Source organism: Humulus lupulus, chromosome 9 (genome assembly GCF_963169125.1).
Source record: "Humulus lupulus chromosome 9, drHumLupu1.1, whole genome shotgun sequence".
Lineage (NCBI taxonomy): Eukaryota > Viridiplantae > Streptophyta > Magnoliopsida > Rosales > Cannabaceae > Humulus > Humulus lupulus.
This window is the reverse complement of record NC_084801.1, coordinates 174,580,509-174,599,462: the sequence shown is the minus strand read 5'-3', so window position 1 is coordinate 174,599,462 and position 18,954 is coordinate 174,580,509. Positions and strand designations below refer to the sequence as shown.

At 33.0% G+C, this 18,954-nt stretch overlaps 1 protein-coding gene across 2 annotated transcripts; it reads left to right on the top strand.

Moving 5' to 3' along the window:
- The first annotated feature begins 1,779 nt into the window (after positions 1-1,779).
- Positions 1,780-8,519, top strand: LOC133801176 (protein DEFECTIVE IN EXINE FORMATION 1). Of its 2 annotated transcripts, XM_062239338.1 has the most exons (14): positions 1,781-1,937; positions 2,024-2,248; positions 2,397-2,507; positions 2,731-2,813; positions 3,116-3,233; positions 3,351-3,511; positions 3,705-4,273; positions 4,379-4,449; positions 4,952-5,208; positions 5,975-6,156; positions 6,898-7,181; positions 7,274-7,391; positions 7,477-7,659; positions 7,757-8,519. In XM_062239338.1, exons 2-14 carry the CDS (start codon positions 2,106-2,108, stop codon positions 8,072-8,074), a joined length of 2,598 nt encoding a protein of 865 aa, XP_062095322.1. In that variant the 5' UTR covers positions 1,781-1,937; positions 2,024-2,105; the 3' UTR covers positions 8,075-8,519. The 2 variants fall into 2 exon arrangements, with proteins under 2 accessions (XP_062095321.1, XP_062095322.1); XM_062239337.1 differs by having other exon boundaries at positions 1,780-2,248.
- The last annotated feature ends 10,435 nt before the right edge of the window (positions 8,520-18,954 follow it).

Genomic DNA, 18,954 nt, shown 5'->3' with positions numbered 1-18,954 from the left:
GTTCCTAGGAAACAGTGCTGCCACTGCTTTGACAGATCCTGTCCCTCGGATCTCCCTCGAGGCCCACGACACTCAGACTGGAGCAGCATTCTATCGGGAGTCTTAAAGTGTGGTTACGCTTGGGCTGGCCCAATGGTCCTTGGTTAATGTACTTTATATATTACAATCCATTGTATTAAGCCTCCATTAGAGAGCAAATACTATTTATACTTTTATTGAGCCTGGATTAGTCCGGCCCAAGCCCAATGCACTCATTTGTTTATAAATATGAATAATGGTGCACTGGGGAGAGGGATCGAAATTTTCTCTTGTAAGCAATTACTCTGCTAAAACTTGCAGAAAACTTCATTGTCAAAGGCTCTCTAAGCTCTAATACAACAAACTCGTGGACTAAGGCTCATTAACGCCCCAACCACGTAAAAACCTTGCTTGCATTCTCTAAATCCTTTCTTATTGAGCTCTCTTATCTTTTATAATTCTAGTTGCCGAAAAACTCGGTAAACAGTAACTAATTACTAGATTGATTTTTCATAGTTCCAAATATATATAAAAAAAAATCCTAGAACTAGGTTAAATAACATGTTATCAGGAGGGGTAACCAGTTGCTCTAAGAGAAGTAAATTTTTTCCATAAGATGGGTAACCAGATACCATAAATATGAAAAGAAAAATCAAATTTGAAGTAAAAAAATGACCTGATCTGATCTTATAACCCAAAAATATACACACATATCAGAACGTGAAGGTAACTGGTTCCCATAAACAACCAAAAAATATACACACATATGAGAATGTGAAGGTAACCGGTTATCATAAAATATACACACATATCAGAACGTGAAGGTAACCAGTTACCTATTGCAGATCTGAAGATAGAAAAAAAAATAGATCCAAAGAAAACAAACGAGTTTTGATCTGCAACTCAAGAAGAAGAAAGTATATTTGTAATAATATGAGCAATTGTTTACCTAAACTTAAATTTTTTTACAAGTTGGTTCCAGATCTAAAAAAAAAGGTTTAGGCCTAGAAAAAAAATTCAGATCTGAAAAAAATTCGCTGACCTTGAAGACTTTCGTTCTCCTCTGTTCTCCGAAGTTGCAAGCCTCCGTTCGCCGAAGTAGCACGCCTCCGTTTGTCGACCTTGAAGACCACCGTTCGTCGGAGCTGGAAGGGATTTGCGTCAGAGCTGGAAGGGGTTTGTGCCGGAGGTGGATCTTCTTCATTGTGGGTTTGTGCGGTTGGGTTTTGAGAGAGAAGAGTGGGATGCTAATTACAATAGTACCCCTGTTTGGCTTATGTGTTTTAGTTTTAAATTTAGTTTCCATATTTAGTTAGTTAGCAATTGTGTTTCCCATATTTTATTTTTTTCTTTAATCCCCATATTTTTGTATAATAATAGTATAAAAACCATATTTATGAAAAATTCCCTTGTAGTAAATAAATAATAAGTGCGCAAAAAATATTCTTTTAAACAAAGTATAATAATAAATTATGTAAAAGTATCATGACATTTTGAGTTTCATGCTTATTATTGAACTACCACCATTTTTTTGTGGGCAAAATCGTATTTAATCATTCAAAAGTGGTATACAAACAGCTAGGTAAGAGTTTTAGTTGAAGGAAAAATGGTACTTGCCAACATAGAACAAAAAAGTTGGTAGCCATTATGGGCCCAACATAATAAGCCCATAATTACGATGGGCCTCAATCCATGCAGACTTTTCACGCTCGGGACGGGAGGCTATTTGTTATTATCTTTTCTCACTCTCCATTCGCGCGTGGAATCTACTCTCTTTTCTCTTCTGGTTGAGACTCCTGTAATTGATCTTTGATAAAAGAAGAACAAACTCGCATTAACTCAGTGAGCTCGATTCGTTGACTGGAAGGGGCACCATTGTCAATAGCTTTCTCTTCGGCTCAACTATTCTCTTTCCTTCGGTATGGCTCTGGTTTAAGATATCTTCTATTCTTCTCCTTAGCCATTTTGATCTCAGCCCAATTCAATTATTTACTGGTGAAAACAGACTTTTCTAGGGCTTGTATTACGATACACTGAAGTTCAATATTCCTGGAGTTGATTACGTGAGAAACGAAGAAGAAGATCATATGAGATCGGCGGGGTTGAGGGTTTTCTTGATTTGTTTGATTCTCTCCATTGGTTTGAATCTCTCTCATGGCGAGGAGCCGAAGAAGACGAATAAGTTTAGAGAGCGAGAGGCTAGTGACGATTCCCTTGGTTATCCAAACATGTAAGGGGCTTTGTAATTCACTAATGTAATTGCATTTTGGTGTAATTCTAATTATTACTGCGATTTCAGCACAAAATGTATTGATTCATATGCTTTATGTTTATGGGTTTTCTTTTATATTTGATATATTATGTTTATGTGTGATCAGTGACGAAGATGCTTTGTTGAATTCCAAATGCCCCAAGAATTTGGAGCTAAGATGGCAAACAGAAGTTAGTTCTAGTATTTATGCTACACCCTTAATAGCTGATATTAACAGGTAAAATAAATTTATGTCAATCCCCCTTTTAAGTGCATTTGATGTTAAATGGTTTGTCGAATTTCGACTGCTATTACTTCATGTCTTTGTCATCACTACCTGGGTGGCTGATTATTATATAGATTGAGCCAGCTTAGCTGATCTAAATGTATCTATTGGGTTACTTGGTCTTTGCATTGTCTTATAATTTCGGTGGCTGTGATTTCGTGTTTTTGCTTTTTAGTGATGGGAAGCTTGAAATAGTGGTGCCTTCTTTTGTTCATTATCTGGAAGTTCTTGAAGGATCAGATGGAGACAAAATGCCAGGTACAAATAGTTGTTTTGCTTATGGTGGGAAGTTTATTTTACACTCACATTTTTTTTGATCATCTATTGTTTTAGACAAAATTTAACCAAGAAAGGTTGGAGTGGTTTTCCATTAATGCCAATACACCTGATAAATTGTACCGTTTCCTTGAATTGTTGGGAAGTATGATGATAGTATTTTATTTTAGTTGTTAATCTTTTTAGTTTTTTTTTTATTCTTTTAAAAAAGAAGTGATCTCTATTGGTTTTACTTTTAATATGTTCTAATGAAATACTTGACTACTGGCTAAATGATTTATAAGGTTGGCCTGCTTTCCACCAGTCAACCGTGCATGCCAGCCCCCTCCTGTATGATATTGACAAGGATGGTTCAAGAGAAATATCTTTGGCTACCTACAATGGCGAGGTGCTTTTTTTCAGGTAATTCCTTGCATCATATGTTTAAACTTTACTTTATGATGATATCATTCTTTGTGTGTGGTAGATACATATCGTTAGTAAGCTCAACCCCTGAAGTTCATTCTGTAATTTCTCAAGGGTGTCAGGCTACATGATGATAGATAAACTGGTAGTACCTCGTAGAAAAGTAAAAAAGAACTGGTATGTGGGTCTTGATCCAGATCCAGTGGATCGTTCTCATCCAGATGTTGACGATGACCAAATCATTTTGGAGGCTGAGCTGGAAAAATCAGCGCATCGTAAGTTCTACCCACTTACATATATACTTTCTGTTGCCTTTCTTTGCTTCTTTCTCTTCTCATCATCAATTAAGAGACTTTTGAAGATAAGCATATGCCTGCCATGAAAATTGATTCTCTTATATAGAGGCAAAGAAAAGTATTTCTTGCAATAGGAACTCATTTCACCTGGAATTTCTGGTTATCTTTGTAGAAAAAAGTGGAAATAATACAAGCCATCCAGGTACTATTTCAACAGAGGATGAAAGAAAATCGAATGGAAGTCAAATAGGAATAGACATCAACAAGCAACCTGCCAGTGGAAATTATTCTTCTGTAAACATAAGTTCAGGTACTATTGCAACAGAGGATGAAAGAAAATCGAATGGAAGCCAAATAGGAATAGACATCAACAAGCAACCTGCTAGTGGAAATGATTCTTCTGTAAACATAAGTTCAGTAGGAACTGAAACTAATGGAACAAGCAGTGGCAGACGGCTTTTGGAAGATAACAATTCCAAAGGATCACAAGAGTCTGAATCCAAAAACAATAGTAAAGAGGATGCTCCTGTTGTAACTGTTGAAAATGAAGGAGGATTGGAAGCAGACGCTGATTCATCATTTGAGCTGTTACGTGATAGCGATGAGCTGGCTGATGAGTACAATTATGACTATGATGATTATGTTGATGAGACAATGTGGGGAGATGAGGAGTGGAAGGAGGGGCAACATGAGAAAGTGGAGGATTATGTGAATGTTGACTCACATATTCTCTGTACTCCTGTAAGTTACAACTTTATGTATTGTTTATATATGTTTGCATGTGTTTTGCAAGTAGTCTATTGATGGAGGCAAGTAGACAGAATTTCATTTTTCATATTTTATCAGGTCATAGCAGATATTGATAAAGATGGAATACCTGAAATGGTTATTGCTGTTTCTCACTTCTTCGATCATGAGTGAGTTTCTTTTCATATATTATTTTAACTGAATTGAAATTCTGATAATGAAACGTATCTCTTTTAGCTACCTAAAAATTACTATTAAATACTCTTTTTAGGTATAGTTGAGGTGTGTGTTATGTATGTCATCTCTAATGTGTTAAAATTTATGGTTGATATTGCTTTGTTTGTCGCATTTGCTTGACATAGTCTCATTAATGTTACTCCATGATGGAAATTGAGCTGGCGTCTGAGACAATGCATGGGCATGGATTGCAGGAATGGTGTTTCGTAAAAAAATTATGTTCTGTCCTTTTTGCTTTTTGCTTTTTGCTTTGTCCTTATTTGTGGCAGGGGCGTTGTGGCTGGGAGAGTATCTCATTGATACTTTATTTTTTCATTTTGTTGATATGATAATAATTTGATGAAATAGTTTTCCTCTTTAGTGGTAATCAAGCCCTTAAAACAAAACAAAGGAACATGGTTTTGAACAAATTGACTCGAAGCAATGAATTGACAGGTATTATGGAAACTCAGAGAACATGAAGGAGTTGGGCGACATTGATATTGGAAAATATGTAGCTAGTTCAATTGTTGTTTTCAATCTTGATACAAAAGAAGTAAAGTGGACAGCTGAACTAGATCTGAGTACAGAGACTGCAAACTACCGTGCTTATATATACTCTTCTCCTACTGTTGTTGATTTGGATGGTGATGGGTACTTGGATATTCTTGTTGGGACTTCCTATGGCTTGTTCTATGTCTTGGATCATCATGGTAACCCCTTAAATTTGTGTGTTGCTTTGCTTCCTTTCTTTTTGAAAAAAAAAACTCTCGAATGAAGCAGATGTGGTTGTATTATTATATTCATTCGTTCGTGTGGTTTTTGTTTGAGTTATGAAATGCTATTTCTAGTGCATGAGCTGCCATAAATTCTACAGCACTATTAAAGGATATTAAGGAATAGTATATATGTTCTTTTTGTTATACTGATATAAACATAAATAATTGTCAATTGGTTCCAATGCACTTGCTTTATTCCCATGGTTCTTTATTTGATATGAACTTAGAGGACTTACCCATCTGTGCCACTTCCCATGAACTATACATGCAAGGAATTTAGTAGATGAGTTGAGCTCCCTCTTCTTTTACTTGTGTTTATGTTAGTAAATAACTATAAGTGGATGATTTAAATCTATTTCTGTTGCCACAAACGATATCTTTTGGTTGGTTAACAAATCTGTGATATGCTTTCTCTGTGATCTGGTGCATTTTTCTGTGGTAAATATGGATGATAGCTTGTTACTATGAGCATGTGCTGTCCTTTTTTAGCCTTGCTTTTCTATTGCTTTTGTGAAAACTGAAAATATGTGGCTAATTACTTCACCTTACAAGAAACATTTTGTTTTTATGTGGTTGGATAAACTGAGAACTTGGAAGTTGTAGTTTATTTTCACCTGATCAAATTTCTTAAAATTTTGTTGTTATTTATTTATTTTTTCTTTTTGATGGGGAGCAATAATTTTGTTTCATGATATTTCAGGAAATGTCAGGAGAAAGTTTCCTCTTGAAATGGCTGAAATTCAGGGAGGTGTTGTTGCAGCTGATATCAATGATGACGGAAAGATTGAATTAGTGACTACTGATACACATGGGAATGTTGCTGCGTGGACTGTGCATGGGGAAGAGATTTGGGAAACACATGTTAAGAGTTTGGTTCCACAGGTAAAATTTGAACTTCAATATCTTATTTTTTTCAAGCTGTGTGATGTGATAAATATATTGGCTATGAAAAGAGCGAACTTTTAGAATTGCTGATTCTTTGTTGCAACTTTTATAATAATTTTCTGTACAAAATGATTCTCCTAAATCTCAATTTTTATTCTCTCTCTTGATATGGTTGCACCATAAGTGCTCCTTTATTCATACTTCACTTGCTAATCTGGATTGGAATTTAAATATGGGCATTTTTATATGGAGGTTTATACGACACAGCATTAATTTCATTATATTTACTACTAGATCTCTCACAATGAAATGGAAAACATTAGAAATATCTGTTGTTTTATGGTCTTTTTGCTGTATCTGGTGACAATTATTGAATGGCATATTTTTTTTTAACTACATGCCAACTGTATATTTTATTTACTGGAGGACCCTGTAACTTCGCCATTGCAAGTCTTGGATCACATGTGACAGCTTTAATGTTTCCAGCTGAGGAACATATTAGAACATAATTAGTTGCTAAACTGATTCAAACTAAAATTGTGTAGTATACATACTTAAGTAATCCCAAAGGTTCTTCTCTATTAAACATTTTAAATCTCACATGGTATTGACTTTATGGTTTCTAGATGAGGAGCATGTGGGAACATTAATATTGAGACTTTTATCAGTGAATTTAGTAGGCTCTTTTTGGTATGTTCTACAATGGGTAAATCTAAACAAAAAAATCATATTACTCAGGCTCCTACTATTGGTGATGTTGACGGAGATGGCCATACTGATGTCGTGGTTCCTACGATATCCGGGAATATATATGTTCTTAGTGGAAAGGATGGATCCATTGTTCACCCTTATCCATATAGAACTCATGGAAGAGTGATGAGCCAAGTTCTTCTTGTTGACTTGAGCAAACGTGGCGAGAAACCCAAGGGACTTTCTATGGTTACTACATCATTTGATGGTTATTTATATCTAATTGATGGACCGACATCATGTGCGGATGTGGTTGATATTGGTGAAACTTCGTAAGATATTCTTACATCCATTGTTTCTCTGGATTATATTAAATCTTTCAAATTTCAAAAATTAGTTTGTATTTAAAATATCTTCACAACAGATATAGCATGGTCTTGGCGGACAATGTTGATGGTGGAGATGATCTAGATCTGATTGTGACAACCATGAACGGCAATGTCTTTTGCTTCTCAACTCCTGTTCCTCATCATCCGCTTAAGGTAAAATAGGTTTGAAGTTGATTCATAGATACCTACTTCTGTAATCTTCTTCTTGTTAATGTTCTAACTTTCATGTCTTTATCAGGAGTGGAGATCAACTAATCAAGGTAGAAATAATGTTGCATATAGGAACAACCGTGAAGGCATCTTTATTTCACCGTCGTCTAGAGCTTTCCGCGATGAGGAAGGCAAGAACTTCTGGGTGGAAGTTGAGATAGTGGACAAATACAGATTCCCATCTGGGACACAAGGACCGTATAACGTCACAGTAAGTTGCTTCTTATGCCAAGTTTATATGAATCCTATAATGCATAGTAACTTCGCTACCATTTATATATTCTCTCGTGGACTCAATTTTCATGTAGACTACCTTGTTGGTACCTGGTAATTACCAAGGAGAGAGAAGTATAAGGCAAAGTCAGATTATTAATAGTCCTGGAAAACACCGTATAAAGCTTCCGACAATTTCAGTAAGGACAACAGGTACTGTTTTGGTGGAGATGGTTGACAGGTATGGACTCTACTTCACAGACGAGTTCTCCCTCACATTCCATATGTATTACTATAGACTGTTGAAGTGGCTCCTTGTCCTCCCGATGCTCGGGATGTTTGCTGTGCTTGTCATCCTTCGACCACAAGAGGCAATGCCTTTGCCTTCGTTCTCGCGAAACACTGACTTGTAATTGTAACATTCACACCCTTCTCCACCCCTCCAACAGGCCAAAGTTCATAGACTGATAGAAAGCTCCATCTCAACCAATGCTGAGACTGGGCGATAAGGTGTTTAACGCTCATGAGAGTGTCGACGGCCTGGCCACGCCTCGGTAGATGATTTCATAGGCTAAAAATGTGAATGGCCTGAGCCGAAACTGCAATTTGGATCATAGATAATCGGGAGTTGTAACATAGATAATTTTGAGTTATGAACTAAGGATTTTGGATTTCGAGTATATGTTTTGTCAGTTCTCATTTAGGGATTTTCAATATAAATCATAATCATTTGGAGGAAAGCGATATATATACTGTGAAATATGGACTCAAATCTACTGTGTCCTAATATGTGTCTAAACAATCATATGTGTACATGTAATATTTAGCTAAATAAATTTCTAATGGGGCTTTTGAGTTTCTTCTAGTATCTCTCTATTAGGACTAACAAATGCAACTAAAATATTAAAGTTATTAAATTTGAATTTAACCTTAAATAATAGAGATTGTTATTTTTTTTCTAAATTAAAATTATTTAAATCAGTTACAAATTAAATATATCGTGAAATAAATATTTCATAGTTTAGAAAAAAGATCGTACCGAATACATATATATATATTTATATAATTTTAGTTGTTGTAAGAGAAAAAAAAAAGATATAGAGTTTATAAAACTAGAGAGAAAATAATTTGAATTTTTTTTAAGAAAATATAGAGTTTGAAAGATAAAAAAAATATTAATCAGCTTAACATTGTTTTAAAAAAAATGTAACAACATAATGCAAATATATATTTTATATTATATATTATGAGAACTTAAAATTAATTTGCTAGTTGCATTTGTTAGTCGTTATTTAGCTGTATATGTATTTAAAACAGTAACCAAATATATCTTGGATTTTTGTGGCGTGAATATAAAATATTAATTAGTTATCCGTTATAAATTTTCTTTTACTTAACTTATTTTTTTGGGAAAATTTAGGTATTTATGCATTGAATGGGGTCCAAAATCAAAATTAATCTATGCTAATTAAATATCACTATTTTATGCTAGTATTCTCCTTGATTCTAAAAAAGCCCCTAGCATTTATGTTCTTTCTAATCTTGTGCTCATTCTCTCTCTCTCTCACGTCCATTTCCCTTATCTCATTCGAAGCTCTCACTCAAATCTTATGAAGGCAAGAACATTCATTTCGGGGTTTCAGAGCACATTCTTGAAGTTGTTCTTTGGGCAAGATTAAATCCTATCAAGGCAAGAAACCTCACTTTGAGAGTTCAGATCTAGGGGCGAAAATATTATGGGTAAATATATTTTCGTGTTATGTTGTGAGAAAGCTTGTTTCTTTACATTTCTTTAACTAATTCGAACAGATTTGTGTATGCATTCGTGTTTTATTATACTGTTTGTCTGTCGAATTGGATCTTTGTTAATTGGATCTTTGTTTCTTTGCATTTTTCTGGGTTTTTAGTCTGCCTCGATGAGTTTCGATGAAATTCGATAGGCCTCGATGGTTTCACATAATCAAAGGCTCGATGGTCCTCGATTCGCCTCAACGTGTCTCGATTAGTGTTAGGATTATGGGACCTCAATGAGACTCGATGGTACTCGATTCTAACACCCTTAAATTCTAATTATGATTTTAGAAAGAAAAAAACGTCGAAATTAAACTTAATAAATTGGAAAAGTGTTGCCTTCTTTATTGATAAATTTAAATAAACATAACCTGGGTTTAAGAAAAATAAATAATAGTCTTTACAATAGAATAAAAATAAAACTAGGCAACATTTAATCATAAAGTCTCGTAATTTTCCCAAGAAAATAACACGCGGCTATACGGCCCCCACATATTCACACTAGTCTTGCTATTGTGAATCTGCTCGCCATCGGTCATATAAGGTTACCTTAATCTGCAAAAATAAGAGAAAACAAATCATACAAAAATCAACCATAAGCTCATAACAAACAATTTCACACGCAATACCAGAATCATAATAGAATCCAAATTCATAATCCATTCTATATCACAGTCATACCAAAGATCACACACAGATCTAGGTCATAAATTATATCCTGGAATCATAACATTAGTCATAAATACATAAATAACAAATCAGGACATCCAATGAAACAAATAAGAGCTATAATGGTTGGACATCTCCACAGTCCACTATACCATTGTGCCTCCACGGTCTAAAATAGAGCGCTAGTGCTCCACCCTTACCGTTTCCATGTACTTGAAATGTTAGCCATATAAAATAGTAGATTTAAAATCTACACTACCTAATTTTCCTTACCTTGAGTGTGGTGCATAGAAACTATACTCGAGTCCTTTATATGCTAATCCCATTTAGAACCCTATTTCTTAAACATAATACCATCATCAAAATATAAACTAATAGATCTAAATCTCACAACATAATCAAAAGTTAACTATGTTGGATTAGCTTATACATGATCTTTATTTATTTTCATGTATATCTAATATTAAACAAATTAATACGAGATAGCCTAAAACATGTTTCTAAAATTGAATTCAAAGACAAACAAAGAATAGAATACTTACTATATACGCAGCGAAATTAAAGAGTCTTTCCTTCAGTTTCTCTAACTCTTGTATCCTCTCTGTCGCAGAGTATTATCAAGAAACTAAACGATCTTCTATTTTCTTCACAATCTTCCAATCTATCCTTAGAACCACCTGGACTAATGTGGGAAATTCTCAACACATGAGATAGATATAGAGAGAAGAAGAGAAAATAACAAAGAGGCTTAGAAAATGACTTGTGTTTAGAGATAATTTAAAACTATCAGAAAATCTGACTTGTGACTTATCAAACTTATGTTTTGACTTCTCTCTAAGCACTCATTTTATAGACTCAATTATGCCATTTAATTTAATTAAAAAATCAATAAAATAATATCAATTTTGAAGCCCTAGGTCGAAATTATCATGAGCTATAGGCCCGTGAAATTTCTCATTTGATTATAAGCCCATTAGACTTAAAATCAAGGCCTGTATTATTTTCTATTGATTTAATTAATTAAATAATTATTTAAATCCTTTATCAAATTAATTATTTATAATTTGAACCTTGATTTAAATTTATTTATTAATTTAGATACCAATTTATCTTAATTAATAAATCTGCCATAATTTCTCTTTTCTTCTCAAAATCACTCAACTCTGTGAAACTATCCAAAATTGACCTGGTCAACTTTGATAATTCTAATTGATGATTAAATCAGTTAATTGAGACTATCATGATGATTTTATCCAAGGTATAATGGGGACCATGGGCCTATGAAATCAAGCTCCAATAAGTTATCATAAATCTAACAAATAAATTTACTAACTTATTAATTCCTCGTGACTCCACTATAGACTCAGAATTGCACTCTTGAATTCATAGAATGCTCTATGAAAAATATAGATACGCTATTAATTATCCATTGTTACAACCATAATTGTCACTCAATCCCCTCTAGACGGTCTACAATGAGATAGGACTAAAATACCATTTTACCCCTCATTGTATTTTATCCTTAAAACACTTAGTTCCTTGTAAATGATATTTCAGTAAACTAATTTAATTACTGAAATGAGATCTCTATAATTTAACACCTTAAACCAAACTAAAAGGAAACCATCGTTTCACTTCTTCATCAGAAGCTATAGATGTTCATATCTATGATTAACACTCCCACTCAATTATACTACCGAGTTCCCAAGATGTAAGTATGGGCTAGTCCGTAGGGTAAGCTGGTAACGAACAAGTCAAAGAACTCAAATAATACAATCAGTTAGAATACTAACCACTCAGAATTGAGATTGAATTGGCCTATGGTCAACTATATGATATGAATTAAATAGATAATAACGGTATGTTTACTTATCTTATCAACTGTCAATATCGGTGTCGTCCAATGTAACAAATACATCCGATCTTATCTACTTTGCTAATGTTCTGGAAAGAACATAACACTGTAATGTGTAAGTAGATCATATCGTAGATTGGCAAGTCAGTGTAAATCCTGGGCACTGACTAATCTTAGGACTAATTGATTTTGAACATATAATCATATTTATATTCCATTGTGATTACGTCACTATAAATAAGATTAGCTATATGCTCGGGATTTAATAGAATTTTATATTAAACAAATAATCATGAAAATAAAACATGTGAGCAAAGTGATTGACCAAGTCAAAAACTGATTTCTATTCTTTTATTGATAATAAAATGAGATTACAAAGAATTTGAGTTTTAATTAGGGCATAAAACCCCAACAAACTATACCTCAACCTTGATCTTGAAGAAAACCCTAGATCCTTAAATGCTTGTACGATTTTGGTTATGGAGAAAAAGTGGCTTTGGTTGTGTGGCCTTGTGAACACTAAGGTTCGGCTATGTATGATGAAAGTTAGGGTTTTGAAACTTTGATGCAATTAGGGTTTAGGTGAATATGACCACACTAGGGTTTACTAGGGTTTTCGAAAATCATGAAGAGGTGATGGTGATGATGATGATTTCGGCCTAGGGTTTATGTGGGTGGTGGGTGAAGACAACAAGAGGGAGAGTGTGTGTGTGTGTGTATGCGAGAGAGAAGAAGAAAGCAAGAGTGAACGAGAGAAAACAAAAGAGAAGGAATATGTTCTATTTATAGGCTCTTGGAATTCATAACTGCACTAGAATTCCCTTAATTCTCTCCTAATTTCACTCTAACTATAAATAAAATTTAAAATTCAAATTCAAATTCCTAAATATCTTATACATATTTCGGCTACATTAAAATAATAACAGATAATAAAAAAAATCCACTTAGTTAGTTAGTTGCTAAACAAACTCCACAAAAATAGGCCTAAGTAGTTTATGATTCTTATCTTATTTTTCTTACTTAATTAAATAAAATAAACCCTAATTAATCTATACATTTCGACCACATAATAAAAATAATATTTTATTCTCTAAAAAATTCTAAATTAACTATCCACAAAACTATATTATAAATCTATTAACTTTATTCTAACTATACCATAGAAACCATACTATACTATAATAATCATAACCAATAAATAATTTCCATATTAAACCTTATTCTATCACCACAACTCAAGTTAAAAACTATACTATAAAATAAATAAAAAAAACCTATAGTCACATAAATAAAGAGGTCTAAGAGAAAGATAACATAGCTACTACATCGATGGACTACGATAGATCCACATTCATTTAAGTAAATAGTCCACCTTGATTTGGATCGATGGTCCTCGATGGACCTCGATAAGTCCAGAAAAATTTAATTAGATAGGCCACCTCAATGTGACTCGATGGTCCTAGATGGACCTCGACATTCCAAGAATAATTGAACTAGAAAGATTACCTCAATTTTTCTCGACTTGCTTCGATGGACCTCAATAGGTACTCATGCATTTACTTTGGAAACCACCTCAATAGAAAATGATAAACCTCGACATGCCTTGATGCTTGACCTCGACTTACCTCGATTAAGCTCGATGGAACTCGATGTTTTGCAGTTATGTTTTGCATTCTTTTTATAATATTAATTTTTTACCCTTTTTTTCAATAAAAAATTGGCTATTTCCATATTTGTTGCATACAATGGTGTTTGGGAATTGGAAGATAAGGATTAGATTTTCAGAGACGCTGAAAATCAAGTTCTACCTTTGGAGAAGGGTGTGACGTACGAGCAACTACTTGACAATTTGTACGATGAGCTTGAAGTGGATAAATGTGTGTACGACTTGAAACTTGAGGTCCCGTACACATGCCTCTCACAACCCTTCAAACCTACTGTTATGAAAAATGATAGGCATGTTCGTGCATTCATTGGGTTAACATCGAAATCTGTTGAGAAGATGATTCCTCTGTGTGTAACATTGGTTAAGAAGGATTGTTTAGGAAATGCATCGACCTCTCCCAGCGTTAATAAAGAAGTTCGATTTGAAGAGAACATTTCTCCCCCATGTCCTGGTTTTAGGGGAACTCAAAGTGAGGTTGGGACATTTGTTCCAGAGACAAATCCTCTGGTTATTGTCCATGATGATATCCCTATTAAAGATTCGCCATATGTTCTTGACACATCGGAGTACGATCCTTATGACTACGATCCTTATGCTAATGACGATCCTGTTGCTGATGCAACATATATTGATGGGCTAGATAATAAGGAAGATTTATCAACCCAGAGTTAAGATGTTATGCATGTACAAGTAGTAGAGGAAGAATAGTGCAGAAGACAAGGTCCACAAACACCTAGACCGACAGTAGTCATCCAGGTCCAGATAGAACTGAAAATAGCAGTAGATGGAGTTCTCCATTGGACTTAGGTGAAGATCGTAGAACTTGGAGTGCTCCCATGTTTACCAAAGAAGATATAGAGGCATCTTATCAAAATCATCATTCCTCAACCGACACATCTTAAGGAGAATTGCACCTTGGCAAGTTCTTTCAGAACAAGCTTGAATTGAAAACCAAGGCGGACATCTTTGCGATGAAGAATAATTTTGAGTTTATGGTGAAAAAATCTGGTACTTATGTGTGGTACATGATGAACCCAAAATGAGTATGTTTTAAATATGTAAAATGCAAGCCCACAAATCGTATATATAGTATATAGTTCGTGTAAGCAAGGATGTCGAACCTAAAGGAGTTGTCTAAAATAAAAAAGAAACTATTTTAAGCCAAAATTAAAGAAATTCTAACATGACTCCAAAGATTGATAAGATTTAATGTCAAGAAAATAAAATAAAAGATTGAAGATAAAGATATTTAAGAGAAGAAAACTAAACCAATTATGATTTGCAAATAAGTTGTAAAAGAAAGACTATTAAGATACTAGATCCACAAAATGTAAGTTTAATAATATTTATTAGTATATTGATTCCCAAGTTTTAGTGATAGTTAAAATAAATCAAACTATCATTTTCCAAATAGATTTATAATTTAAGCTCAAAATATTTCTAAAAAAATAGAATTTTTCTTCATTTTTTTTAAAAAAAATTCAAAGTATATAATGTGAATCAACCTAATAAAACAACAAAAAATCATATAACATTATTTATAATACAAAACATAATATTTTTGTTCTAAGCATTGGATGTGTACAATTTAATGATACATCTTAATAAAAGAATATTATGTTTTGTAAAATGCAGAACAAAGTGTAATATTATCTAACAATCCAAAATGCAAGATATTAAAGAAGAAAGACATACATGAAGAAGAAAAATCTATAAACTTTGTTGCATTACAAAGGAAATCAACATACAATAATAAATACTATCTAGTTACAAGTTGCTTCATCATGATCTTAATAATCTTATAAAAAGATCAGAAGCACATAACTAGAATCCAAAATATATTATAAAAGAAATACATACTTGACACAAAATGGTCTTCCAAAAGGAAGAGAGAAAATGTAGAAAAGATGATAGTAACCCAAAAATTAAGCACCAAAAAATGGTCTTGAAATTACATATTTATAGTCAAAATGAAATAATTAATTTAAATTAATGAAATTGATTAAATCGATCAAATGAATAGTAATATGACAAGTAGAGGTAAATTTTAGGGTGTAATGATAGATTTTGTAATAGAATATGTAGAAAAGTTGAGTAAAAATGACATTTTTGGACATTATGGGACAAGGGGACAAGGGGCCATTTGTGGGCTCAAGAGAAAAGGGTGGCAGGCTGGTTGGCGTGGGCCTTGGAGTCGCTGGGTTCTCTGTTGGGCTGAAGGGGGGAGCTAAGGTGTGTGCTGCAGGTGTGGGCCTTGACTTTTTAGAAATGCCACTTTTTTTCTTTCTTTTTCAACTCTCAACTTTCTTGCTCTTAAAGCACAAAAATGCACCAAATTCCCTACAAAATAAATATAATTTAAATTATAATCAAATATTTTAATTATAAAATAAATCATATTAATTCTTTGAAAATATTAATTATAAATTAATTTAATTTAACATTTAAGTTCAATAAAAGTGCATTTTTTTACTTCTAACTTAACAACACTAATTTCAAATAATTAAAATACAACATATTATTATAAAATATCTATAAAAATATATAAAAATCTAAAAAATTACAATAAGACTAATAAATTCAAAATTACTTAAAAACTTAATAAATTATTTAAAAACTCAAAGAGTAAGCAACAATTAGCATACAAAATGTGGTAAAATAACTCTATTTTGTAGAATTATGAGTACATTACCTGCAAGGATCCAAATTATGGTTGGAGATTAAAGGGAAAGAAAATAATGCGGTCAGAAATGTTTGAGATTACTGTCTCACACTTGCTCACAAAAAAATCGAGAGAAGGACCACCGTCAAGCAACATCGTGGGTTGTTGGCCACCTAATCAAGAGGAAATTTGCTACCGATGGTACTTGATACATGGAAAACAACATAAGGGAGGATATGAAGCATCATTTTGGGGTCGAAATTGTTGGGGTTTTATGCCCTAATCAAAACCCAATTTCTTTATAATCTTATTTTATTATCAATAAAAGAATAGAAATTATTTTTGACTTGGTCAATCACTTTGCTCACATGTTTTATTTTCATGATTATTTGTTTAATATAAACTTCTATTAAATCCTAATCATATAGCTAATCATATTTATAGTAACGTATTCACAATGGAATATAAATATGATTATATGTTCAAAAATAAGTTAGTCTTAAGCTTAGTCAGTACACATGATTTACACTGACTTGTCAATCTACGATATGGTCTACTTACACATTGTAGTGTTATGTTCTTTCTAGAACATTAGCAAATTAGATAAGATCAGATGTATTTGTTACATCGATCTGGACTGATATTGACTTTAGATAGATAAGTAAATGTATCGTTATTATCTAATATAGTCATATCATAAAGTTGACCATAGGTCAATTCAATCTCAATGCAGAGTGGTTAGTATTCTAACTAATTGTATTATTCAGTCCTTTGATTTGTTCGTTTCCAACTTACCCTACGGACTAGTCCATACTTACATCTTGGGGACTTGGTAGTATTATTGAGTGGGAGTGTTAATCATAGATATGAACATCTATAGCTTCAAGCAAGAAGTGAAATGATGATCACCTTATCGCTTGGTTCAACGAGTTAAATGATTGAGTACTCATTTCTGTGATTAAAGTTCATGTAAATATCATTTACAAGGAATTTAGTGGTATTTAAGGATAAAATACAATGAGGGGTAAAATGGTAATTTGAGCTCGACTCAGTTGTAGATCATCTATAGATAATTGAATGACAAATTATAGTTGTAACAATGGATAACGTATTTACTTTAAGCGTAAAGCATTCTATGAGTTCAAGAGTGCGATTTTGAGTCTTTAGTGAAGTCACGAGGAATTAATAAGGTAGTGAAATTATTCGACAATAATTTTATGGTAACTTATTGAAGCTTGAAGTCATGGGTCCATGGTCTCCACAATGCCTTTGATTAAATCATCTAGATGGTCTCGATTAATTGATTTAATTATCAAAATTATTTTGTGTTAATTTTGGATAGTTTTACTAAGATGTGGAATTAAGAGAAGAAAAGATAAATTTGGGCAAATTTATTAATTATGACAAATTAATGTCAAATTAATTAATAGTATTAAATCAATATTCAAATTATAATTAGTTGATTTAATTAATTAATTATTGTTTAAATATATTTATAATTATATATATAAAGTTTTAATAAAACTTTAAAGATTTCGTTATATACGAAATCAGTGTATATAATATATATTATATTATATTTATTTAATTAATTAATAAGAGTTTATTTTAATTATTTAATTAAATTGAATTAGCATTAAAGTGTTGCTATAAATAAGTACTTAAGTCTAGGGTTTTGTAATTTGAAAGTAGTGAAGTGAAAAAAGCAAAAACATAGACTCAAGAGACCTATTGTAGCCACTCATATCCTTTCTCTTCTTCTCTATAATTTTCTCATCTCATGTGTTGATAATTGCCCACCCTAGTCTAAGTGATCAAAGGTAATTGTGGAAGACTGTGTAGTTTGAAGATCCACTGCGACAGAAATGAACAAGGGTTAGAGAGAGTGAAATTCTGTTATTTGATTTACTTAATGAAATTCATTAGAAACATGTTTCTATGTTGTTTTATATGTTAATTTGTTTAATATATGAAACATAGTAGAATGTCTTCCCAACAGAAATGAGATATGAGAAGGCATGGAGATTCAGAGAAAAGGCATTTATGTATGTCAAAGGCACACTTGATGATTCATACTCCAAGTTTCCTCGATACATGTGTCAGTTGGAGCAGAAGAATCCATGTACAATTACTGATTTTGTCACAGAAGATGGTCGTTTCTTGTATTGCTTCTTTTTCCTTGGTGTTTCTAGGAGGGGATTCCAGTATTGTCATCTTGTCATTTGTGTGGACGACATATTCTTGAAGACCAAGTATGGTGGCCACATGCTGTGTGCTGTTGCATTGGATGCAAACATCCATTTGTTTCCAATTGCGTTCGGACTAGTGGACAATGAGAACCAGAACTCTTGGACTTATTTCATGAGAAAATTGAAGGAAGTCATAGGGAGCGTGGACAACCTAGCTTTTATATCAAGCATACATGCTAGCATAACTCATGCTTTGGATGTTGTGTTCCCAGAAGCCTACCACGATGCTTGTTACCAACACATCTGTATGAATGTGGTTGCCAAGTTCAAAACTGACCACTGTCACGATATAATTTGGTGTGCAGTGTACGCTTATCAAAAGACAGAATTTCACAAGTTCATTGAAAAGATAAAGGTAATTGATCCTCCCATAGCTGAATATTTTGAGGGAATTGGTTTTA